Source organism: Balaenoptera physalus (assembly GCF_965194825.1).
Source record: "Balaenoptera physalus genome assembly, chromosome: 7".
Lineage (NCBI taxonomy): Eukaryota > Metazoa > Chordata > Mammalia > Artiodactyla > Balaenopteridae > Balaenoptera > Balaenoptera physalus.
The window spans coordinates 58,489,309-58,517,123 of NC_138886.1; the positions used below are offsets into that span (position 1 = coordinate 58,489,309).

Consider the following 27,815-nt stretch of genomic DNA (forward strand, 5'->3'; position numbering starts at 1 on the left):
TGTTGTAACTATGTTTAAAAGGGGGATTCTTTTCTCAATGTAGAAGATAAAGGTATAAAATCTATAATGTACCTGAAGTACATTGTCCCCCTGACAAAATGCTCCTACCTCCTGTTCTTCCTAGTTATACTCTCAGCACTACCTTTTCTTCAGTACCTTTCCCGGTTCTTCACCTCACTCTGACCTTTACTGAATCCCAACAACATTGCATTAGTACTTAGGATTAGCTTCTAGATGGTCTTCTTAGTATTTTTGCGGGGTGGGGGACAGGGTATATATCTAACTTTGCCTTCTAGACATCCTGGAAATAAAGGTTTCTTATAAGTTTTATATTCCTCTCAGCACTTAGCATGGTGCTTTTCCGCGGCAGTATGGTGGATAATTATTGGTTCCTCCTCCAGCTCAGAAATAACTTTGCTCTTCTCTTCAATCCAAGGAAGGAACCAAGGGATGGGCTGTTAGCAGCTATGTCCTAACGTGTGTCTCCACAGCCCAATGAGTCAATTGAAGTTCAGAGTTTGTTCTCTGGCATTTGGAATTTGACTGACAAGAAGAATTCTGTCTCTTTCTTTAGGGGGACTCTATGTAAAAGAAAATACGATCAAAGGATATATTTTCTGTATGTGGGTGGGAGAAACAGAAGAAGCTGGCCTGTACAGGGGAAAGAATAGAGCAGCCCAGAGAAAAACACAAAGATGAGAGTTTCAGCAAGGGTGTTGGAAAATCTCAACAGTCCTCCACTTTCAGATAACAGTTCTTTTTAAAATTTTTTCTTGAAGTATAGTTGGTTTACAATGTTGTGTTAGTTTCTGGTGTACAGCAAAGTGATTCAGTTATCTCTCTCTCTCTCTATTCTTTTTATAGATTCTTTTCCAATATAGATTATTAAAAGATATTGAATACAGTTCCCTGTGCTATACAGTAGGACCTTGTTGTTTATCTATTTTATTTATAGTAGTGTGTATCTGTTAATCCTAAGCTCCTAATTTAGGCCTCCCTCCTTCCCCTTTGGTAAGCATAAGTTTTCTATGTTTGTTTCTGTTCTGTAAATAAATTCATTTGTAACATTTTTTAGATTCCACATATAAGTGATATCATATGATATTTGTGTTTCTCTGTCTCACTTACTTTAGATAACAGTTCTTGAAGCATACCTGCATGGGTAGCCTTTGGCTCTATATAAATAAATAAATACATTTATAATAGATAATAGATAAAACAAACGACCCTTTATTTTCCATGAAGCAAACTCTAGGGGCTGTAGTTACTTACAGTCAATCTAATATAAATAGGATTCACGTATATGATGTTGATAATGATAATGCTGACAGCGATGCCTGTCAAATGCGTCTCATACACAGATGTGTTTGCCATCTTAGCAAATGGTGAAATGAAGGTCGGAGGGTCGTGTGTGTGTGTGTGTGTGTGTGTGTGTGTGTGAGAGAGAGAGAGATTGGAAGGTGACACACACACACAATATTATTCAACCTTAAAGAAAATTCAGCCATTTGTAACAACATGGATGGACTTTTGAGGGCATGGGCATCATGCTAAATGTAATAAGCCAGATAGGCAAATACTGTATGACCTCACTTACGTGGAATCTGAAAAAATTTTTTTTTTTAGAAAAAGAGAACAGATTGGTGGTTGGCAGAGGCATAGGGTGGAGGATGGCAGAAATGAGTGAAGGTGGTCAAAAGGTATAAGCTTCCGTTTTACAATTGACCCTTGAACAATGCAGGAGTTAATACATGTGTAATTTGTAGTTGGCATTTACTATTGAAAAATATCCATGTATAAGTGGACTCGTGCAGTTCAAATCCATGTTGTTCAAGGGTCAACTGTATAAGAGAAGTCCTGGGGATGTAATATACAACATGGTGACTATAGTTAACAATAATGTATATTTGAAAGTTGCTAAGAGTAGATCTTAAGAGGTCTCATCACAAAAAAAAAAAATTGTAGCTATATGAGGTGATAGATTGTAACTAAATTTATTGTGGTAATCATTTTGCAATATACACATATATCAAATCATTATATCGTATGACTTAAACTAATACAATGTTAAATTTCAATTATGTCTCAGTAAAACTGGGGAAAAAGAAATAAAATGGACATTTCTAATTGACATGGCTGAACTATTGAACCAGCATTTCTGAAGTTCGGACCAGGAATCTGGATTTTAATTAGGCTTCCAAATGATCCATATATAGGTATTGGCTAAGAGTTTATTTGGCAAGACCTATACAGCTATTCTGAATCAGTCTAAACATTCACTGGCCTGATGTATTGACTTTGACAGTGATACCAAATTTAAGGAGGACTTTGTTCCCTGCATTCTAGATGCCATCCTCAAATTCAGGACTTAAATTCTAGTAGGACTTGGCAGTCTCATTGCAGAAAATAAAAGCCTAAAGTAATTGTAGAGACCTTCAAGATGCAGTTATACTAATTTCTCAGGTTCCTTCTTCCAGCTGTCATTGAATCCAATGTCTGAGTCCAATTTTCTTTACAGTAAAGGAAGTCTCTCACATGATCTAATAATACTGTGCTACAATTTAAACCTACTTCCTCCTATCCTGACCTCAGGATCAGTGCAGACAGGTTTCATGCCTTTAACTTCTGCTTTAGTCTTAGAATCAGAGTAACAAATTTAGCTTTACCCATCTTGAGAGGTCTGAGTAAACATTAATCCATAGTGATTATGCCAAAATAATTACATGTTTGAAAGTAATGACTTGTGTTTTCTCCATTTTCTTCACTGAAAAATCTATTCAAATTTATATGGAGATAACATGCAAAAAAAAAATGTATTTTTCAGTGTGTTGCTCATGGCCTAAAATATTATGTAGAGGTCTTTATCATATTATCACAGAGGAATACATCACTTAAATATCCCCTTCATGGCTGTTAAGGCACCGTAGAGTCAATTCATGCCCAGAGAGCTTTAATCACAGATCATCGCTGTGATAAACGGTAGTCAGTGTGGGCTATCATGTCAACGGCTACTGGGGGAGTTCTTAACGGGAGTGCTGCCAGCATGCAGTTCATAACTACTTTCAAGGAGCACTTCTAATCTAATGGCTAAATGAGTATCATTAGAGTGTCTTTACATGTAGCATTTCTGGAGAAATTCCATATTTAAAGGAGGCCGGTTATTGTAGTCAACGCATACAACTGAGATTGCTTGAATGATGCAAATACTGTCAATGGTATTGACAATTAATAGCTTATTAACAGGTTGAGCTATCAAATTTTATTTTTTTTGTGATCCATCATATCGCACATAGCGAAACACTAAGCATAACAATAACAACACTCATGATAACAATAAAGAGGAGGTTGGAGGAGTGAAAGATTCCGGTTGCTGAAAACTAACACTTAACTAAGAGTTTTTATGTTGCCCCAAATGGCATTCATCATATGCCTTGTTTTCTTTTTAAAACTCAATTTTCAGCCTCAAACCTCAAACCAGAAACTACAGAAACTATTTTAAAGAATACTGCATAATTTAAAAAGAACCTTTATGACTAAGAGGAAGAACAGGAAAGAAATAAGAAGCAGCCCATTTAGAAAATAAGACAATTCACAATCCAATGTGATTCCTAAAATTGAAAATGTTCTCCTAAATGCTTAGAACAGAATAAAGGAAAATGTAACTCAACCAATGAGCAAACAAACACAATCTCCTTTGCGTTCTATCAAATATTTGACAAAGATGCTGGAGTGTGTAAATTGCATAAAAGGTTACCAGCTCTTGAAGGTGAGGGTACATGGGGCTACAGATATGTTTTGCTTAGCCAGCGCAATAATTTAAATAATCAAAATTTGAATGTTTAAAGACTTTAGAAAGTCCATGCAAATATCCAGACTGCCGCAGGCACCACTGCACCACGTTCTCTTACACGGAGCTTCTTCACATAGTTGATATCCCTCTAGCCACTTGAGGTTAGGGCTCCTCTTACGGTTTTCTAACCGAATATGACGGGGCAAAATGTTAGAGCTGCTAGGGACTGAGAGATATCTAGTCCATCAGCCTCATTTCAGGTTGGTAAAACAGAAGCCAAAGGATGTAACAAGGACTGTGTTTTAAGACTCCCATTAAGTAAATCAGAAACTCTTTATGGTAGAATTTGAACTGTTCCAAACAGTTTTGTTATTTGGCACAATTAGAAGATTTTAGTTGGACATGTTAATCTTACGCTAAGTTAAACTTGATCTAAAAGATAAATGATCATTTAGTTATAAATAATCCATGCACTGGTTTCACTGTGGGTCCCTGTTGCTGAGGAATACCATACCAAGATCCAGTTTTACAACTTTCTGCTTGATAAATGCCACAATATCCAAATACCCAGACATATACAACAATTTTTTATTCCTTTTCATCAAGGATTCACACAAAACCTTTAAGCATTCTGAAAGTTTAAGATACCATTAAGTTCACCATTGCTTCAAAAATAGGCAGCTTTCTGCGAACATATTACTATCTTAATATTAGCCCTAATATTATTTTAGACTGAATGGCAAAATCATGTGTAGGTACTTAATAATTACAGCTTTTAGGCCATGTAAAACTGAAAAAGAGTACTGGGAAATCTGCTTATTCCGTGTAATTTCTTTTTCAGTGAGCCTTCTGACCATAAATCAGTGTATTTGGCACCCTTTTGGTATACTGGGAAGCTTATACATTCAGTATAGTCTATGAACTTGAAATCAGGAAACATAAATCAACCTCATTAAGTAATACCAAACGCATATAAATAATTCAACACCTTTCAAAGTACAACTACTACATTAATTATACAGATACTTTTAAGTTGGCTATTTGTTATAAACTTTTATATCAGATGCTGAGTCATATTTAAAGGAAAAAGAACTGATGAAGTTAGTTTTTAAGAATATGGTCAAAAAGAAGAGGGGGGCAATTCTTGAAAATACTGTCAAGTATAAACAGACTCAGTTACCTCATATTCCTGGGAAAACTTCAAGTTGTCATTTGCTTTTAACCTTTCAATGTGATCTGCGAGTTCCAAGATAGGTATTGGAGGGTGGCTAGCCATACCTATTAAAAGGAAAGAATAAAGACATTTGAAAACGGATGAAAATGACGCTAACTATTCCAAAATATAGAGAATACTATAGTTAGAAATGGCCTGAGAATATGTGAGTAGTAAAGATGTTTAATGTGAGGAAGCAGGCAGATAGTTTGGTTACTCAAAGCAGGACATGCTCTGGAAGGATGAATTTTGTAGCCAAATGAAAAGCTACCAAGCATAATCCCCAAACTAACACTCCTAGTGTGAAAGAAAGAGTTATTGTGCTATGAATCAATGCAGTGAGCTCGTGGAGAAAACTGACAGTCAGGCTTGATGTCAACTTCTGCTTTGAGTAATGACTGTTATGTCATTTCAAACTCCTTCTCCTGCCCTGTGTGAAATGGAAACTGTGTGGAATTAAATGGTGTAAAGTGAACTAAGAAAACAGATACTGAGAAAGCCCTAAAAGGAAAAGCGTAATAGCTTGATAGGAAACATAAAGTGACTTATGCGTAATCAAGGAAAACTAACTTGAAGAATGAAGGTTACCAGGGTAACCGGAATCATCTGAACCTGCAAAGGAAATGATGGTGTAAATAAAATAAAACAGAATGAATTTGTTTAAAAATAAAAATGAAATGGATAGTCTGATATACTTTTTAAAAAGCCTAATAAAAATGCTGCAGGTTTTTACAGGATCCACTATACATTGTGACTAGATTAAGATCGCTTTAATATTTCACAAACCTGTAGGTGACTGACATTCACATGCATATATGGACACAAAGAAGGACATGCACCACAGCTCATAGACAATAATCACTGATGACAAAATCAGACACCAAACTGAGTTTCAAAAATGTTTTCACTCGTAGCAGATTGTAGAGATTGGGTTGCAGCCTTCTCCTGGACATTTATTGATGGCCAGACTGACAGCTTTGTGGTATTTTGCCCCAAGCCCCCATTATTTAACCCCCAGCAAACCTACAATCCACTTCAGGTGTAAACATCTTTGTCCACTAATGGGAAATGAATGCAGGAAAGGGAGCAAATGGTGAAAGGATGAAGAGGAAAAAGAAGGTAGAAAAAGAAAGAAAGCAATGACAGTGGGTGATACATCTTAGTTCAGTCTGCCAGCTGAAGGTATGTTAGATTCATAGATTCTGTTAAAAAATAATCCACCAATTTTGCTGATTCCTGTGTCTTTCCAATGGTTTCTCACTTTTCATGTGATTTACATTTTACTTCTTCTGATTAATTTTTCAAGAGCACCATGAGAGAGCATTGCTGCCTCATGTCTTACAGATGCAAATTCCAGCTGACTAGAAAAACGTGAACTAGCATGCCCCCAGGGAAGCCTCTGACACAGAAAAAGAATGAGGGAGGGGCTCAAACTGGAAGCCATGTTGACATTCTGCCGTCCTGTCCCGGGGACTCTTTGGAGGATGTCAGGCTATGGTATGGTGACCACTAAGTCAACACAATGTGTAATTACTTTATGGGTATTTTAGATATTGTGCTGTTATTGAAAGCCACCCAGTGAGTTCCTTTGTCTCAAATGCTGAATTATCAATGGTTTGGTAAGTTAGGTAAAAAACTATTTTGCTTCTTCCAATCATTTTAGCACTGTGCTGTGATAGGTGGTACTTTAGTGTTTATGGCTATGAAAGTCTGCTTTCAGTCAGCTAAAATCTTAATGGAAGAGCCAATAAAAATGAGTCGGCTTGGAAGTAGAAACTGTTTGTTGCTGATATAATTATGCATTTGGACCTAAATGTTGGAACCCATTTCTGAAACTTTTCCCTATAGATGGTAGAATTGAACTCATTTACATTTTGTGGAAGGAAAGGGTGGGTGACGGTGGTCTAATAACTAAAGTGATCTTATCCAGATGAGGCGCCCCCAGTGACAAGAGTGGAAATGCAAAGGCACAAGAGACTCTAGGCTTATCTGGAAATGGAATGATGTGGACATCCATTACAGTGCTTTAACAGAGAAAATAATAGAGACAAAGATGTTTAGACCTTTTCGAGCGAATCGTGGGAGAGAGTTATTATCATATATGGACTGAGTGGTGGTTTGGCTAGAGAGGGAGGACACAGAGCCGATCAGGGAGGCGTAGGGGATTGAATTACTGCTCAAAGCTGCAAAAAGTAAAGCCAGTGGGAGATGGGAAAAGTATTAGTATAACAGCAGTAGAAGACCATCATCATCAACCAAAGACGCGATCAGCATATTTACTTCTGACATGCACTGGCACATGGTCTGGGAGTATTACTTTGGAAGCTAATTACAGAGAAATCCAAGCAAACCTGCACTGATCCATTACATTCTAATTCAGGGTATGTATATATCACATGCAACGATATCCTGGTGTTCAAGAATCATTATTTAAGACTTGACAGTATTGCACTCAAGTTCTAGGACAAGTAAAAATGGCAGAATGGATGTTTCACAGAAAGGGGAGGAAAGATTTGTGGGAATCTGATGGTTCAGGAGAAGAAATCATGGACTAGTATACTGAATGTGAGTTCTACTTCTAGGTCTGCCATCTACGAATAGGGACAAACTTCTTGTTATCAAGCACCTCAATTTCTTCATCTGTGAAATAAAAATGTGGGGCTAGATAAATTCTGGAGTCACTTCCTTCTTTATAACTCATTTCTTCCTCAAGTAGATAGGATGTCTGAGCAGAGAAGGGTCTTGTGGATGTAGTTCATATGTAAAGGTTCTAAAAGTAACTATCTTTTCTTTGAGGGGTGGGGAGCATTTACATTCTACAAAACAGAAAATATATGCAGTTGAAAAAAGTTGTCAACTTTTTGAATTAAGTTTAATACAATTTTCTTTAGCTAACCAAATTATGATCTTATATCATGTATTCAAAACGAATAAATGTCAACATAAAAATTATGCTGAAGAATAAACGTGGGGTGAAACTCCTCTAACAGGAAACTCTTATTTATTTACTTATTCCTTTTCATTATTTTATTTTATTTTATTTTTTATTGAAGTGTAGTTGATTTACAGTGTTCTGTTAGTTTCTGGTATATAGCAAAATGATTCAGTTATACATATACATATTCTTTTTCATATTATTTTCCATTATGGTTTATTACAAGATATTGAATATAATTCCCTGTGCTATACAGTAGAATCTTGTTGTTTACTTATTTTATATACAGCAGTTTGTGTCTGCTAATCCCAAACTCCTAATTTACCCCTCCCCCCATCTTTTTTCCCCTTTGGTAACCTTAAGTTTGTTTTCTATGTCTGTGAGTCTATTTCTGTTTTGTAAAGAAGTTAATTTGTATCATATTTTAGATTCCACATATAAGTGATATGATAGTTGTCTTTCTCTGTCTGCTGACTTCACTCAGTATGATAATCTCTAGGTCCATCCATGTTGCTGCAAATGGCATTATTTCATTCTTTTTTATGGCTGAGTAGTATTCTATTGAATATATATACAACATTTTCTTTATCCATTCAACTTCTGATGGACATTTAGATTGCTTCCGTGTCTTGGCTATTGTAAATAGTGCTGCAGTGAACACTGGGGTGCATGTGTCTTTTCAAATTAGAGTTTCCTCTGGATATATGCCCAGGAGTGGCATTCCTGGATCATAGGGTAACTCTATTTTTAGTTTTTTTTAAGGAACCTCCATACTCTTATCCATAGTGGCTGCACCAATTTACATTCCCACCAACAGTGTGGGAGGATTCCCTTTTCTCCACATCTTCTCCAGCATTTATTATTTAACATGAAACTCTAGGTCGTATCAGAAAATAATAACCAAGGGTCTGTTGCAAAATAGTGTTATACAATTCTCCCCAAACTGCTCCATTGTCCAACGTGGAAAAAAAAATTTACAGGATATAATCAAGCATGTTAGAATCTGAATGAAAAAGCAGACACTAAGAAAACTATGAATTTGACCTCACTGTGGTATCTTTTCAATCTTTTGTCTGGCAACCTGGCTGTTGCTCACAGTCTGTGAATCCACGTTTTATTAGAACAGTGTTTTCACATTAGCACAATTTGAGGTGTTTTAAAATTCCTTCCTTCCAGGCTGCACACCTGACCAATTAACTCAGAATAGCTGGGTAGGGGAGCCAGACCTTGATATTTTTAAAGTTCCCCGGTAATGAGTCTCAGTCCTTTGGGAATTTTTGATGAGGGCAGGGGGCTGTAACTTTACTTTTTTCGTGCAAGAATCAGAGTTTATGAGAATGAGATCAGCTTTCTCCTGGTGATAGCCTTGAATCTGCTCTAAGTCTCCATTAGCAAGCTTTAGTGCTTTAGCTATTATTAACAAGAACTTGAAGGGCAGCTCACAGCTGATGAGGACTTGCCAGGGTCACGACCTCATCAGTTCAAAGCTACAAATGCACGACATAAATGCATTTTAAAGGCACACGTTACATCTGAGCAGAGTTTTCATTCTGAAGCTATGATACGACAATATACACTGTCAACCTGAAAAATGACAGATGTAGTCACTGAAATCTGCCTTAGGTTGGAGGAAAAAACATGACGGCTACTTTTAACAGGGTAAATATTTGTGACAGTAACTGCGTGGTGGCTTCCTAATAAGATGTAAAACTTTAAAATCGTGGCATTGTAAGGTGAGAGGTGCCTTAGAGGTTACTTAGTCCAGCATTTTCATTTTATACAAGAGGGCTCTGAGGTCTAGAAAAGTTAAGTGACCTGTATATTTTAGCCCATCTAGTCAATAACAAAATCTTAAGTGGTTTTGGCATCTTTACTGTTTTATTTCTAGAATGGAAGTTACAATCTCCTCAAGCAGGGGTCAAGGTTTCCAGTGGCTCAATTGGCCAGGTCGGTTAGGTAAATGATTAAAGATAACCAGGTACTGAACAGTAAACACTTTCACAAGTAATGCACTCCTCCCCGTTTCTGTGCAACAAGGAGCCTTTTGTGCAGCAAGCTGTCTTTCATTTCTCTACTTTCAGTGGAGTCTCAGGAAAGAGAAATATTTCTCTATTTTTTTAAAAAAGTAATAATAATAAGCTTTAGATGAATGGCAACTGAACTCTGTCTCAATGTCAGGGCCATCCTTAGGGCTGGTGTAGACTGTGGAGAACTTCTAGCAGGGTGCAAAGCTCTAGCAGATATCTTCCAGGTAGTACTACAGAGCCAAGAGGGTGAGGCTTCTCAGGCTCTCAACAGCAACTGAAAACCCAGATAATGATGTGACTTTCCTCTGTTTTCACTACTGACTCAAAATTTTGTTGAGATCCAGTAGGGGTCAAAGAAAAGACCTTTGGAGGCCACATTTGGCTAACAAGATTGTGATCTCTGTTTTAGAAGAGCAAAATGTTCCTTTGGTGTGTGAATTAAAATCAAAGAAGGTTGAGAGTGACAGGCAGCATGTTTGTGTCCACAGGCACTGGGAGAGACACGGGTGGGGTGGGGGGAATGGGACAGTGTATACTTCTCGCATGATTCACTCTCTGTGGGTTCATCTATCCTCCCCTCCCCTCTCGCATTAATTCCACCAGTAAGGAAAATGAAGCTCAGAGGGGTGAAAGGACTTGATCAAGGTCATCATTATCAGTAAAACTATGGCTATATGGGGAATTTGATCCCAGACCTTGTCAATTCTCATTTAGGGAACTTCACATTATGCCATGCTGTCTCTTAAATCATTGAACACCCCTGGGAGAGTGGTGCCATGCACATAAATATGGGCTTATGAAACTGTTCGGTCTATTTATTCAGTACCAAAGGAACATAAACTACCCTCGGTTTGAGAAAATGTGTCAATAACATACTAGCTTCATTTAGAAGGTATGCCTGTGTGAGTGGTGGGGAACAGGTAAAGGGCACTTATACACACCTGCATTTTTTACTTACTTCTTACCAAGACTTTGTGAGCTTCCATGAAAATATTTTGCATGTATACCTTTAGTTCATGTTAAAAACTGTAGTGCTATTCAGCAGCAATTTTTTTTTTTTAAAAACCCTAATTTACTATGTTTTTGCTTTTCAAATGTTCTATTTTACTCGGTCAGTAATCTAACCAACAGTAAGTTTCAAATGACTTTTTTATCTATAGAGAAATGTTTATCAAATACTTGCCATATTTTTTAACCTTGCATTAAATGCCAACAGGCACTTTACAACTTTGTAACAGTTTTGTTAAGTGGAGGTTTTGAGGTCACTAAGAGTGGTGGAACATCTTTTAGATGATTTTTCCTGATAATATTTATGTGTGATAATGCAGTAATACTCTCTTCATGGTTTTCCTTTCCAACAAATTGTGATAAAGGCTGAAGAACAGGTTGTGGTCATGGAACAGGGAGAAGTTAATTTGTTCATAAAATCAGAAGTATACCTACCTGACTTAATAAATCATAGCAACTTAGTTTATAAAATATTTTTCAGCTTTTAACATAATATGTACTACTTAGCCTAACCTGAATAACTACAGATAACTCTATGTTTACAATGTGCCTCACAAATGAATGGTAAATTAAAGACAAAGGACAAGATTGATTTGTAAGGTATAATTGCTTGTTGGTACAACAGTGACAGTTTGACTTAATCCATGACTAGGATCATCATAAGGGAAAGTGCTTTTTCGGGTAAGCACTATATGGCATAATTAAAAATCATTTTTATGTGGGATTTCTCAAACTGAAGAATTGGAACAAACTATGTTTCTTTATATCAGAAATATACCATTTATATACCATAGATTCAATGAACCAATGTTTCTGAAATATAAGATAAAAAGAATACATCTGGTGTTCTTAATCTAGATCATATGCCTTAGTTTCCTACAATACAAAATATGAATATAAGGAGATACATATAAAGATGGATCTTGTTAGCCCTGATCCATTTAATACTACTAATGCATCGGAAGAGATGTCTCAAGAGCTTTCAAAACCACTCAGTTGCTGTGCAGACATTTCTGCTGCTGATACTGCTATTTCTGATACGTTAACTTTTTATGAGTTTGTTTTTGTTTTTCACAGCCCATCAATCTCCTACCATCCATGTATGCTTTAGGGCAAAACATATTAAGGTCATCCACAAAATGAAAATGAGGCTTTTATGTTGTAACATCTGAGCATCTATTTTTAAATCTCTTTTCTTAAAAGGTGCAAGTACAAACAGTAGAGTTTTGGGGTTTTTTTAATAAATTTATTTATTTTGGGCTGTGTTGGGTCTTTGTTGCTGCGTGCGGGCTTTCTCTAGTTGCAGTGAGCGGGGGCTACTCTTCATTGCGGTGCACGGGCTTCTCATTGCAGTGGCTTCTCTTGTCGTGGAGCATGGGCTCTAGGCACGCGGGCTTCAGTAGTTGTGGCATGTGGGCTCAGTAGTTGTGGCTTGCAGGCTCTAGAGCACAGGCTCAGTAGTTGTGGCACACGGGCTTAGTTGCTCTGCGGCATGTGGGATCTTCCCAGACCAGGGCTTGAACCCGTGTCCCCTGCATTGGCAGGCGGATTCTTAACCACTGCACCACCAGGGAAGTCCCTAACAGTAGAGTTTTGTTTTTGTTTGAAAAAAAAAAACTTTTTTTTTTTGGTGGGGGAAGGGAGGATTCTGAGGAAGGGGTACAGATACTGGGAGAAAGAATTTTGCAGGAAAAGAAAATTCTAAAAACTTTGGACCAACCAAAGTGGGTTGGTCCTTGGGGAGAAGTTTGCAGGCACCAAGAAAGGTGGTGACTAGTGTACCATATGATGCGATTAGTTATATGTTCCTTTACACCTTTTTTTACACTAGAAAAAAAGCTTATTTCTTTAAGATGCTGAACTTCTAAATTTGCTTTGTTGGAAAAAGTAGAAATCGGAACACATATCAGTCATTTCTTTGGTTTTCTGATAAATCACCATCTTTTGACAGTATTATATTTATCTTAGGCATTTTGTGCAATTCTAGAGGCCACTGCCCAGAGGGGCTACTTGGTACGTGAAAGCTTTTTACAATACTCCAAAAATATTTGTAATTGTCAGTCTCTATCAAAATGGTAAATGTGCCTACCCTAGGACTCTGCCATCACACTTCCAGGTGTCTATCATTCAGAAATAACAACAAGATGTGAAAAGATCTGGGCTCAGTACTGCTCATTACAGTATTATTGGTAAGAGCAAAATACAGGAAATAACTTAGCATCCATTAATGAGGATTGAGCTAATATATTTTGTGACATCTGTAGAACAGAATAGCGTCAGTACTCTCACCTGTTAAAAAGGAGGTAAAACCTAATACAGTAACTTGGAAACAGGTCTATTTTTATGTAGTTAAATGTTAAAACAGGAAATTTCATGTATATGCATCTGTCTATATACCTGCTATGTATTTTACCATTTAAAGAACTGTATATACATATTAAAAATTCTGGAAGGATATGCATGGAGCTCTATATGGTAGATATTTCTGGAGGGTCAAATTGGAGTAGTTATAGGAAATCGTTTACTTTTTATTTTAAATATTCAAAAGAAGAAAAATAAGTGGTGAGATGAAGAGTAATTTTTCTTTTCTAAAAGTGTTTTTTTTGCCTTTTACAACTTATGAAACTTTTCAAACACCACAAAATGTAAATAATATAATGCACAACTATATAGCCATAACCTACGTGTAACAATTGTTAACAAGCTTATTTTCTATTTAAAAATTTTTCCTGAATAAACATAATTAAGAAATGTTGATGGGGGGGGATTATAAAATGACTTGGAAATTTTTTTAACAGAAAAAAAGAAAAGCTTTCCTCCCAACAAAAAGAGTTCACTTTTGTTTAACATGTAACTCATCTCTCAGCCATCCTAACACATACCCAGTTCCCACTGTCTACAAAGATGTGTCAGGCTTAATAGAAGTTTCACTAAAAGCATCTTTTATAAGTGAATATCTTCTTCCCTTCCTCCACAGATCTTAAAGGCTTGTAAAAACTTTTTGAGCAGTTAAGAATTCTAGAAAATTCTTCTACTACATCTCCTCTCTCATTTACTCATTTTGTCCATTTTATTCCATTACCCACTTGAGGTGATAAGTCTCACCTTAGCTAAATGATCCCTTCTTATGATCCCTTCTACACCTAGCTCTCGATTTTACATTGCTAAGTCACTGGTGACAGCAATGCTACTTCAACTGACACATTCCACACCAGTTCTGACTGTCCCCACACACCAGTAATTGATGACTCAATGTTGTAAACCATACTCTCCTAAGAGATTAGGTAGTTCAGGTTCTTGCAAATACAACCTGGCTGTATACTGCCATCTGAACAGACAGATAAATATATTCGTGGAAAATACCTACAAGCATAGGTACCTGCTTTTAATTGGGAAAGCATGAGCCTTCCTCGTCCTGTTCAGTTGCTTGAATACAGCGTTTCACAAACAGAGGGACTTGATTCTCACCCCAAATTTGGGAAGTGTGCTAAAGCAGTGTTTCTCTCCACACCCCACAGCCTCACAAAGATGGTTATTGGGATAAGAACAGATTTCTCCGTCTTGACTTTGTGCCTTAGCTGAGCGGCAAGGGACAAAATTCTGACCTTTTCCTTTCCCTGACCCAGAGACAGATGTGTTTGTGGTACTGCAATTAAGGAAAGAATTCTTTGAAGTACTTAATGTCAGAATACTGTATTTATATGAAATTTAAAATGTATGTTTCAGTATCTTTTAAATATGAAGCAGAATTTGGGGAAAAAAAGTCTGACTCTTTAAACCTAGAATCTCCAACAAGAATAAGTAACTTAAAATGTAAATAGATTTTTCATTCACAAGGTGAATATTTTTAAAGGAAAGTAGAACTAAGAATCAGTGAACTAAGCAATATATTTCCTTTACCTTCTGAAAGACCTACTGAATTTCAAGTGATAATGTTAGTTTGACATTTTGTCATCTACAACAGACCCATCAGAAGTGGAAATCAATTTGCTTTCATGAACCAGTTCTGTGCTAGGGGCTGGTTATATAAATCACAGGTTTCTGATTTCATTGAAAATCCTGGATTGTTAATTCCCTACTTATGCATGCCATTAAGAAACATTGTCAAATTTTATAATGTTTGTGGATAATTATATACCCAAAGGTATGATGTATATAAAAGCACATTTCAAAAAGTGAAGGGCGAATGGTTTAAAATCCAAAAGAATAAGTAAAAATTACAATTGTTTCCTGTGCAACGCCTAAGAAAGGTGCTTTAGAATAAAAGGATCATTTTATTTCATCATCCAGGAAAGCCCTTGGTTATTTGTGAATCAGGGAGGAAGAAATAGCACAACACATTTACTTGGTTAACAATCCCAACTTCTGCTCTCATCCCGTTGGCAAGTAATTGAGGAAATTCATAGCCACTGGCTGCAATCCACACTGGCTGAAGAAAACTGTAACGTTTCTATGAATTTCACATTGACAGCTAGGTACAATTTTCTGTGTACACTGGTCAGATTTTCAGGACAGCAGGCCACATCACAGAGCTTGGGAGGCACGTAGACTATTTCAACAAATCAGGCTTAGGCAGACTGCTTACCTGAGTACAACATAATGCTGCCTCAGTGAACAGATGTGCTAGGATCTTGGGACAACTTCTCCTGTTCTATGCTCTTCCTCTACTAAATCATCTCTGTCCTTTTTACTGTTTGCCTACTTTATTCTACTATCCATTTGAGGTGATAAGTCTGATATTAGTTAAATGATACCTTCTTATATACCTAGGTCCCCGTTTTAATTTGGTAAAGCCATGGGTGATATAAGCAATGTCACTTCAATTGTAACCTTCATTCTTCTTTCCAGTGACTTATATGGAATATAGCAGGTTCTCTCTATAAATGGATCTCATATTCCCACATACATTGGGGAAATTAGATTCTTTATAGAATTCTTGAACATGGAGGTGTCTTGGTTAAAGGCACTTATATTTCCCTACTTGCAGCCACCAGCACTCTGCTAATAATCCTTTCTACACAATTGCCATTCATGTGTTTATGCCTGGAAACATTCTCTGATGGCGCTGGGGGTGGTGAGGGATAGCACTCCCACTGGCTCTCTTCTTTTGGGGCTACTGTCGCCATTATACTCAGCCTTTTAAATAAGTTCCCATACGGGAGATTTTTGGCCATGTGAAAATTTTCTTTTACTTTTTATGCTGATGAAGGTATATCTTTTGCTTTTTAAAGAACAAACCTCATTTGAGATAGAATTTTAAAAAACAACCCACTTCTATGATGACTTGTATAGCCACATTAAAAAATGCCAGGCATTTCTTTTACCGGAATAGTTTCTAGTTACTATGACATATCTACATGTAAGATAAAAAAATATGCTAAACACAATAAACTGTGTATTTTCAATTCAAAGCAATTCACTGCAAATGTGTAGTTTAATAAAATCTGTGGTGTACCATACTGTGAATAGAATATCCATTTGACACACAAAAAAACTTTCAAACAATTTGGGGTGCAATACTACCATCAAATTTTAATCAAATAGACTTCTTAGATCAGCTCTTTAATTTTGTCCATTATCATCAGGTATTAAGACAGTGCCACTCAGTTTTATGTTTTTAGCTCTCTCTACTCTTCATTATTTGCCATTCATTTGGCATAAATAAGATTTAGGTGAAAGAAAGCAAAACAGAGCTAGCCTTGAATTAACAATACTGTACAAAATGCCCCTCAGCAGGAATAATATTTCTCCTCTGTTGAAGCACTTAATGTTCTTTAATTTAAGAAACAGACACGTTTTTCTTATCCTCAGTCACTTAGTGTGTCTCCCCAGTAAGAAACCTAAATTGCTCAGTGAGATTTTAGTTTCGGTAATATTTTAAAAGATACAAATTTTTTCCTCATTTTGTTTTTCTCCCTGCCTTCCCCTTTCTTTCAGAGTAACACAGACACAAATTAATAGGGGAATAGAGAAAAAAAATATATTCTTTCCCAATGGGATGAATGAGGTAACATCCATCCATCCATCCATTCATTTGCTTTATAAGATGAGAAACTGAATTCTTTCCAGATAGATGTCATTGAAAATAATCAACTATGCTAAGCCCATAAAAATGGTAGATATTCTTAAGACTATAGTTTTTCCAAAATTTGAAGGGAAAAAATTTTTTTTTTCTTTCTTCCACCCCACCTCAGATTTACACAAAGAATGTAATTTCCTTTCAAAACATATGTTTTGGTGAGTCTCAATAATAGTAAAGTAAAAGAGGAGGACAAAGAATTGTTTGAAATAAAGTGATCTATTCACCTCTCAAGGCAATATCAACGGGGCTGTAAAACTTTCAGTAAACACTGTGTTATGGACAAGCGGAGTCATGCCTCTTACCTGGTGTTTGGAAATTAAGGCGCCTCAGTTCTACTGGGTCTGTTGGATGGTGTGAAGGGACCTCCTTACTGTTTGGTATGCTGCTCTTTCTAGAATCAGACTCTGCCCTCTTCCTATAGGGAGAGAATAAAAATTTAAGAGTAAGACAACCAAAATAATGGAAACATTAAAAAAAAGCAGAGTTATGCCCCTCTAACCCCCCACCCCCCATTTTCAGGTTTAAAACTTTTTGTCTTTGGTGACTTTGTTCAGGTCACTTTTTTCTCTCCTAGCCTACAGTATTTCCTCAGGTCCGAAATTTTTAAGTGGATCACCTCAAAGTCCTCCTTTATCTCTGGATTTAAATAATTCAGTGATTCTGCCTTTAGGCTTAAGGAGGTGTTGGTGAGATAGGTTCGGAAACTTGTTCAGCTTTTCTCCCTCATCCACTAGTTCTATTTGTGAGGGATAGGATAGAGTAACCCTAGTAACCAATACTAAAATTGTGGTTACCATGGGAAAAAACTCAGAAACTACTGGGCCTCAAGCTAAACAGCTAAATCTGCCCGCCTCCTTTTCCCTTTAGGATACATGACTGGCGGCTACCAGGTGGACCTGCCCTGGATTTTCCCATAACCAGATAAAGACAGTAAGTGCATTTCTAAGATTTCAAGTTAACCTAATACCTGGGAGGAGAATCAGGACCACACAAAACCAACATCCCTTTTCTCTTTCCAAATTCCAAGGAAAAAACAGTGTTGGCTGTTCATGGTGTCAAGCTAACTATCTTTGCTTAAGGTGTCATAATGTAATTTTAATAAATGTCTAGGCAAGAAATGTGAGGTTTCTTCATAAGATTTTTTATCCTTTTTTTTTTTCCCCCCCAAACAAATAATCACAGAGTAGTAGCTAGCTATTTTCTTTAAGGTTGAATTAGATTAAAAACTCACTTAACTAATGGAGAGCTTTTCAAACAGTGCTTTATTCCAAATACAGATTCCAGCAATCTCCAGGCCGGAGGCATAATCCTAGCATCTCACCCCTGCTCAGAGCAAAGGCATTCTGATTTGGAGAAAGGGTGCAGCAGTATTTAGGAACTCTCCCTTTCTCTTTTTGCTATGACGGTGGTACAGCTCGTTAGTGTTGCTGTGGCAGTGGGCTCTCATTCAGTGCCACCCAGGTCGTTCCACGGTTAGCCAGAGGGCTCCTGTTAAATAGCCTTTCATTCCACCTCTGCTCATCTGTATAGAATAAAACCAACCAGGGGATGAAGGGAAGATTGATGTGAAGGGAAAGCACACTTGATTTGCTCAAGTGCTAATGCCTTCAGCAAAACATCCTCAGTGGAATGAATTTTTGGGGGTGAGTCCTGTTAGACATCTTGCTCTCTCAGAACCTTGGATTAACCTGTCTCAGGATTTTCTGTTTCCACCTAAAAGTGTCAGGTATAGCCTTAGGACAGAGCATACTGCCAAGCCCTACTACCAATCGGAGGAGAGCAGTGAGTTGGAGGCATGCCAAAGGTACTGGCAGCTCCAGTTATATGGAGTGGAAAATGAGAAGGAAAGGAAAAGAAGAGCTGGAGAACTGGTCAGAGAGATATGAGAAGGAAGAGAAAAAGGGGCTAGGAAGACAATGGGAAAGAAGGATATGATGACCACTTTCACAATAGAAAATGTCGCCGTGTTTTTGCTGTGGGTATGTGCCTCACAATACAGAGAGATGTTTTACTATCGAAGATGCAGAATCTAAATGGGTTAATGAGACACCACCGAGTGTGGCCAATCAATCCCACGTGTAACAAACATATGGTTGGTCTTCTCCAAGTAATCCCAGTGGCCCTTTGCAGGTTTTGGTCTTTTCACACAATTTGGCACATGGCTTTACTGATGTACCAGATCCAATGACTGAAAACTGGATTTTTATCCCTTTTCAAAATGGCTCTACAGTCTTTCCTGCAGGATTATGGAAACCACATGAAGAAATATCTGGGCAAGGAGACCCTCACTCTTGCAGATATTGTGGGACACCCTCCTTATCTTCCTTTGCACTGAGGCCAGGCTGAGTGATGTGAGACACAGGGAAAGAAAAGAATACTCTCTAAAGACATTTACTCAGTTGCTCTGGCGCCAGGGAAGTTGAAAATGCCATCTTGTTGCCCGATGAGTCTTGGAAAGTCCAGAGCATGGGACTGAAGTTACAATTCATAATTGTAATAAATGGGAGGGGTGTCCTGACATTTAATAACTGACATCTCCCTCACCTAAATCTCTCCAAGTAAGATAATCTCCAAGAAATCAGACTCCAGAAGTCCCAGCCAGCTAGGAAAATCAGCTGTTTGTTTAAATTTTATTTTGCTTCATTTAGTTTTGATGATCACAACATGGGTAATTCTGGCTGCCCACACTCTTTATCGCATTATTTTTAAACAGAAATGTGTTAAAATGTTCGTTTTCTAACAAAGAATTTCTAAGGAAGATTTGCAAGATGAAGAGTTTGGTCATCATCAGTAACAGTAGTCATTTTTAAAAACTGAATTTACTGTTGCAAAGTATTAAATGGCGTATAATGATCTAAATCAGGCCCAACATGAACGTAAGGAGTAACATTTTTTTTTTTTCTGGTAAGTTTTCAGAGGTCTCATTATTCTCATTTTCATCTACTGATAGAAAAAAGCAACAAATAGTGACTTGAAACAGATTCTGAATTTTGCCTCGCTGTTTTATTTTTTCTATTAGGATTATAAAGCCCTAGGGTAAGTTTATTTCTCACTGTGAGAAGTATCTACCACATGCAGGGGTTATCTGGGTGAAAAGAAAATAGAAGATCACATGACATTTCAGATATGGCAGAAACTGCTAATACCGTAAAAATATGTGGTTTTTGGGGGGCTGTGAATACTGTACAACAAAAATGCTGCTCTGTGGTCTAAGCGGGGTTTTATTTTCACTTATTCTCACCTGGCTCTTATCTACAGGTAAAGTGGGGAGCAAAAACAAAAGGATGATCGTGTGGCAGATCATATCTATTTACTTGGAACAAAGATATTCAGACATACGAGTACAGGCTTTTGGAAGAAATATATTTATTTGAATATTCATAGAGATTTCAAAGAAATCAGTTCGGACACTTAACGATTCTGACATCATTGAGAATGGAACCCCAACTCCACGACTATTGGTGTGAATCTCCTTGGGTAAGTCAACTACAAAGTTTCTTAATTTCTTCACTTACAAAATAGAGAAGGAGTGTTAAAAGATGATAGCTAAATTGTGGCCCATTTCTCTCATTTTAATAGAACAAGAAGGTAGTGATGAAATTGTGAAATGTGGACAGTGTTATAATGAGAAGGTGGGTCTCTGAGTGTATTAAGTAGGTTCGAAGTGTTTTGACTTTGGGCTAGAAGAACTATTTTGCATGTGTTTTCTGCTGGATTAATGGCAAGCACACCTTCTCAGAGGTAGTCCGTTTCCTGCCAGTGAAAGTGTAATGCAGCTTGCTGACCAGCGTTAAGTGATTTTAGGGACAGTAATACAGCAGTAATTCTCAAACTTTAGTGTCCATCAGAGTCACCTAAGAGGGCTTGTTAAACGGCAGGCTGCTGGACCAACTCCCAGAGTTTCTGATTCAGTAGCTCTGGGATTGGGGAGCCAGGAATTTGTGTTTCTACCAAGATCCTAGGTAATGCTACTGCCACTTGCCCAGGGGCCGCTCATAGAGAAGCATCTGCAATACAGCGACGGGAGGAAGGCAGCCTAGAGGAGCACTGAGATCCTTTTCTTAGTTTAACTTTAATCAGGAATTCATATATAGATATCTAGGTATGTGTTAGAAAGCTAAAAGGTTAGCTTGGACTGATCAATAAATAATCAAGCACTATAGGTATTATTATTATTATTATTGCTATTATTATTCAAGGCTGGAAGACAGGGAAAATAATTTGGAATTAAATATAAGTTTTCACTAAGGCACTGACATCAACATTAGCAGGGTGTGAGAACGCTAGTATTCCTGTACAAAGTGTCTTGAGATCAAACTTTCAGTAAAAAACAAACAAAACAAAACAAAAATGGCTCACATTAACACATACAAATGCTCATTTAACCGTGACTACAGACTGGTTTTACTACCATCTAAATTTGGCTTTAAATACTCTATTTTATCTTCATGTATAGACAAACTATTTCCCCCCAAATCATTTTAATATCAAAATTATTTTATGTATCTAGGCTTCATCCATCTTCCCCTTGCCAGTTTCATCTTTTATATCCAACCTCCACCCTCACCCCCTCAATACCTCCAAAGTCTACCCGTATCATTTTTTTTTTTTTTTTGTACTGAGCATTAAAGGGATTTGTTCTCTATTCCTCACCTGTCAGGTTTACTGCTCCATTTTAATGCAGCAAAGAAAGAAAAAGAAAGGCTAAATGTTAGTTGGCCAATGGTAACAAGAGTAACCATGACAACCAAGATTTAACAGTGCTCAGAATCAGGGATATATAACACATTACAAAATGATAGCATATCAAAATATTTAAAGGCCCCTAAGCATGAAGCAAATGGAGGACACAAGCGTACATGGCTAAGCAAAACATTTGTGTGTGTGTGTTAATGTCAGACTCGCTTTTATTCATCAATCTACAAAACACTGCCACAGTTAATTACATCGCAGGAAGTGTCTGATGGCAGAGATATAATTTGATTTTTACAAAACATGCCATGAGACAACTGCTAGTGTACTTAATGGGAATATAACCTCATTCCATATAAGAAATTAAGATAAAGAATCTTCAGTTAAGAGATACAGTATTCCTTTAATGATTTAAAATACCTGCAAATTGCATTGACCTGCACAGAAATTTGCACAATTGCATAATACACCACAAGGTAATAAAGTGGGAGAAATGATTTCTTCAAACACCTTTTGACAAGTAAGGTGATCATAAATCTTTTTCTTCTAGTAAAAGATTAAATACATTTTCAGTTTTGGAAAATATAATATTCATCATTATAAATCTACAGAGCATGACCCATTTATATAGCTGTGCTAATCCAGAAAAGTATTTTATTACCAGCCTCTGACATGACAGATATTTTCCTAGTCACAGAGGCACTGCTGTCTGGGAACACTTGCAGCTCATTCTCATAGACACTTTCACCTGTGATAATACGTGTATTGTTTGACCGTGTTCTTTACGCAGAGAGTATAACCTTCACCTGAAGAGAATTCATCTAAACAGTCTTCATGTTGAGGCAAATTGCAAAGTATTTAGTGAGTTCTCAAGTGCAAAAAATAAAGGTACCAGGTCCGCCTCAATGCGAATGAAATAATGTACACCCATATCGCTAGAGTATCTGGCTTTAAGGTAATCCAGTCCATTTCTTTTCAAAGTCCACATTTAAATTGTACAAACACACACATACAAAGTGAATAATGAAAATGATATCAAACACACAGGTTTTTTATTCTTAAAGTAATTTAGCTGGTTGTACCAGGTTTTTAAAAATTCCTACAAATGTTCTCCACTTGCTTATTTTTAATCAGTGAGGTCATCAGTGAATCAGCTGTAGGAAAATCTATTCCTCTGATTGATAGGAAGAGAAATACCTAGTGAATTGCCAGTTTTGTATATGAAAAGCCTGTTGAATATTAGGATGAACCAGTGCCTAGTGTGCGCTTCATTCCCTCTGCCACGGAAGTGTCAGCCTTACTGCACACATGGGTACATAGCGGTACAAATATCTACGTTTGAAATCTTTTGGAAGTGGTGTATTTAAATTACAGGCTGAGGGTTTTATTACAGCTCTTGCCAGTCAAGATGAACGTGATAATCAGTGATGGAGTAAACAAGAGGAGGGAACTGAGTGTATCACTATTATTTGACTTGTGTAAATTTGATTATTCAGTAGCCCCCTGTACCATGCACTCTCCTGGGCACAAGGAATAAGACGGAGTCCTTGACCTACAGTGTAGTGGGGGTAGAAAGCCAAGAAAATGGGCAATGGCAGTAATGGGGTAGGTTCTATAATATAGAGAAGTAGAAAGTGCTCTAAGAGCATAGAGCAGGGGGACCCTAAGGCAGCCTGAACTGCTACAGCACGGAGGACAGTCACTCAGAAAGGCTTTCATTTAGTAAGTAAGTGGATCTTAGCTTAGCTTATTTCTAAAAGGTGAGTGAGTTAGGTTTTGCCAGGCCAGGAGGAGTGGTCGTGGAGTGAGCGGAAAGGCTTTCCAGGCTGAGGGAAGGCATTGCCCAGGGTGGGGGGGCGTGGCAGCCTATCTATCTCGTCATAGCATCTCAGAATAGTCTGGACTGCATTTCTTTCTTTGATAACACTTTGGAAATATACGTAGGGTTGATACAAAAAGAAGATTTAAAGAGGTAGAGCCCACAGGGAGCCAATGTTGGATCTGGGAAAAGGTGAAAAAGCCGAAGTCTATATTTTAGTCACATCTACCTCATGGTCTTCACACACATAAACATCTTGGGGGGGGGGATGGAAATTATTTACTCTCTACAGTGTCCACTCAGATTAGACTGTTACTATTAAAGAATGTGAATTTGGTCTAGACCATGCCTTAGCGCTTTCCAACCTCCTAATCCTTTTTTTTTTTTCCTTCCATACGACACGGTAAATACTTCTCATCCATCTTGAAATGCTTTTCATAGAGAGTCAGTCAGGTTAACATTTTATTTTAAGAATATTTTCTCTAGGAATAATTCCTGGACAGTTTTAGAACTAACGACTGAAAAGCCTTACATGTGTAGCAGATGTGCAGGGTAGATGAACATCAAAGAAAGAGCATTCAATTGCTTTATGGATTCTTTTTTCTCTGTAGGGGAGGATAGATGAAGGGCAACATGGAGTCATTTAGAAAACATACACACGCACTGGAGGCAGAAATAATATCGTATTAATTCTATTACTACTTGTTTTTTTTAGGTTCTCAGATTAAAAAAGGTCAGTTATCTAATCTATATACTTACTTACTTATTTTATAAAAGTGAAGAAACCGAGGCCAGGAGTGGTAGCATGACTTTCTACCCCATATAGCCAGCTAGTCACAGAGCTGGGACTTGAACTCAGGTTTCCTGCTTCCTAGTTTAGTATTTATTTTTCTAAACTTTGCTACCTCTTCTCTCTGCAGTTTAAATTGTTAAATCATTGTATGTATCACATATAGAGTACAGAATTTCCAAAAAATCCTTGTGCAAGAAAATTAACACTAAAGACCTACCAAACACATTTTACTATTCTGATGGCCCTTTAGGCCCTTACAAAGGCTCCATGACATGTCTTGTCATTGATTATTAGTTTTTAAATGATTGATTAAATTTAAAACAAAGTCAAATGAATAGAATGTGAAATGAAAGTGTGCTATTCCATATTAATATAATTAATAGGGATAAGTCTCAAAGTCTCCTCAGAGAGCTCAGTGAAATGTATTTCTTTATATGGACAAACCATCCACAGCTACAGACCCATCCCTAACACAAGTAGTCTTGTAAACAGGTGTGTATTACCAACAGGATATATGTGAGTCAAACAATATTTTATACTCATTCCCTACTCAAAGTATTATTTGCACACAGGAAGTGAAATACTTTAAAAATAATAATAATGATGATGATAATAATACATTCAATTCTGAGTCATTACCAATGACCCATGTATAAACTGAAAGGCACCTAAAAAGAGGGATATAATGTGTTTGTTATATAATTTTCTTTGCTCAGAATCCAAGCTATTAAAGACACTATTCATTGCCTACAGAAGATTTCCTCTTGAACTGTTTCATGATAATCAGGAAGGACATTGTTGGGTCTACTTGAATTTCAAGTCAGGAATGTTCTTTACTGCTGAAGCAAGCATTTCTATTTCAGAAATGCTTCATGGGCTTTCAGATGGTTAGCTAAATATACTTAGCATTCGAGGATGTGTGCATTTCCCAACAATTGCATTAGACGATGCTTACATATGCGCACACTAAAATGCAACTTCAACAGTCATAAAAATCTTTAAATACGATGCCTCTTTTTGCAGGATTAGGAAAAATTATAACTGAGTTTATTTTTTTCAAGCACGTGTGGATAAAGAAAACTTGAAAAGGATTTCTAGTGGGTTGGCCAAAAAGTTCGTTCGGGGTTTTCCAGATGAAAACCCCGAACGAACTTTTTGGCCAAGCCACAAATTACCAAGCTTATAAACTTATTTCTTCACGTTTACATAACTAATTCACAAGGCCACGCACATATCTACTGCGTGGCATGACTTAATGATAGCCCGAAAGATTCGAATGAAACAAACACCACTTGAAAAAAGGTAAGCATCTTGTTCATTTTGAGTAATCACACGCTGTCATGTGATATGATCTAGAAATGCAACTGTCAGCAACCACTTGTTTTCTGATCTGACTCCCACAGCAGGATGTGACCACTTAAGTAAATATTTCACAGAAAACAATTAGAACTCTATTTTTACTTTTTTCTTATTGTATTCTCTTCTGGTAATAAGTGCGGTACCTGAACAGCAAAGCTGTTGCTTGGACTCGGGCTCACATAGGATTTCTTACTGTTCTGGAGTATGTGGGGACCTCGCACTTCCTGCCCTTAAGGTACAGACTGGGATGGGAAGATTGAAACCATCAACTAAGATATTTTGGCCTTCAAGCACTTGCTTTTTCAGCTATTAATTATTTTATGGAGTGGACAATTGAGTGATCAGGAAAAATAATTTTTTTCTTTAGAAGAGGATAGGCGATTTAATGGGCTATGGTATGAACGTCTTTAACTAACTTGTCCTTTTTTTCTCAACCCTGGAATAGAATGGAATACAGCCTCATAAGAGAGAGTTTTTCAAGGGGGAAGTGTCTGTCTTGAAAAGTATTTTTTTGAGTCAAAAGAAGAGCTTATGAAAAAAGAGCTATTCCAAGAACATAAGAACAAAGGAATGCAGGTAGGAATAATTAATGTAAACCCAATGAAGGGAGATATATGGGTAGGAAAAAGAGATAATGAAAAGAAGATATCTTGTCAGATTAAACATGTAAGCAAGAATCAAAATGAAGACATTCTCATCTAATTTTGAAGGTCAAGGTTATAGTGAGGGAAGAAGAGAGTAACTTCACAGTAGCATTCTGACAGATGACACACTACAAAGGAAACACAGATTAAAGGTTCATGAAAATAAAATTTGGAATGGAAGAAAAGAAAAACTGATATAAAGGGAGAGAATTCAGAATTTAGTCATTCTACATGTTTAAGAGAGTAGACGTTTATATTTTTAGGTCAGAAAGGATTAAGGGGAAGAAGAATTACTCATGTCTTCTATCCAACTGCCTACGCAGTGACCTAGGGGAAGAAATCTTGCTTATGTGTAATGGAGGCAGAAATGGGATTGACAAGAGTGGATCAGAAAACATGGGTAAGTGCGGGTTATTTGCATCCCACCTGTGGTCAGACACTAAATCATATTGATACTTGGGGGTATCAAGACTAAGGTTATATTTTTTTTTAAAGGAAAATGGTACCTTGCATTTCCTCTTGGACACAAATAGGAAAGGGAAAAGTTCATCCTCTTCCTCTCTTTTCTTTCGTTGATCTTCAATTTTTAGCCACTTTTGCTAACTTTTGAAAATAGCCATGGGGGTGGGGGGAGGGTGGGGAATCCCACATGCAAGTTAGTTAGACTTATGAAATGGACACACATGTGCAAACTTGACCTAAAACAATCCAGTGTGAGCTTCCTTGGGATGATCTGCTTGTGAATGTAGTAACATCTCAGCTGCCATGCAAAGCGCTCATTCTGCATAAGTAAGTATCTCAGAAGATGGAGGTTGGGATCCATGCCTGCTGGGCAACAGAGTCTATACCACACGGTGAATGAGATTTTAAATAGCTGAGTGAGTCTTTACATTTTGTTCTAACGCTAATGGACACATTTTTTTCCAGTGATTATTGGAAGTATTTCTACTAAGATCAACCACACAATGACCCTAGAAGGATAATAAAGTCTTTGCAATAGAAATATTGGGCAAACCTACCTTTTATAAAGAAGAATAGCTATGACAATGCAGATGATAAAGACCACTGCAAGGACAGGACCTACAACCCAGATCAAGCCTTCTTCCTCATCTGTGATTGGCTGTGGATCCAAATCCATTGACACAACGGGATCCGAGTAAGGGCTGGTTGCATACATCTTCTGAGGAAAAACAGAATCTATGTCAGTTATAAAATAATGGCTTTCTAGCAAGTATCTTTAGCATCAGAAGAAGCAAAGATTCAGAACATCGTGGATTTGATAATAAGTAAGTAAGTGTGTAAAATAAAGAGGGGAGAGAAAAAACAGGTTTTGTAATTGAAATTTCCTTTAGAGTATTTTACAATAAAATCATTTTTGATGGTATAAGTTACTCACTCCATAGATACTTTTTCACTGGGATCTATATGTGGCATATTAATTAAATGATCTTAT

General features: G+C 37.1%; 1 protein-coding gene and 1 long non-coding RNA gene across 6 annotated transcripts in view; one reads left to right on the top strand and one right to left on the bottom strand.

Moving 5' to 3' along the window:
- The window catches only part of PTPRD (protein tyrosine phosphatase receptor type D), a 2,148,784-nt gene that overhangs the window by 105,674 nt on the left and 2,015,295 nt on the right, over nucleotides 1–27,815 (bottom strand). For 3 of the 5 annotated variants that reach the window (XM_082470803.1, XM_082470804.1, XM_082470805.1), the window contains 4 exons: nucleotides 27,382–27,542; nucleotides 17,358–17,470; nucleotides 5,574–5,615; nucleotides 4,971–5,068 (listed from right to left, as the gene is read on the bottom strand). In XM_082470803.1, coding sequence (XP_082326929.1) covers nucleotides 4,971–5,068; nucleotides 5,574–5,615; nucleotides 17,358–17,470; nucleotides 27,382–27,542 — 414 coding nt within the window. The remainder of the gene's footprint in view (nucleotides 1–4,970; nucleotides 5,069–5,573; nucleotides 5,616–17,357; nucleotides 17,471–27,381; nucleotides 27,543–27,815) is intronic. The other 2 variants (XM_082470806.1, XM_082470802.1) reach the window with 1 other exon arrangement.
- On the top strand, nucleotides 18,227–27,371 carry LOC309665006. The gene is made up of 3 exons (XR_014266147.1): nucleotides 18,227–20,532; nucleotides 26,164–26,294; nucleotides 26,626–27,371. It is a non-coding gene; the product is annotated as an uncharacterized lncRNA (long non-coding RNA).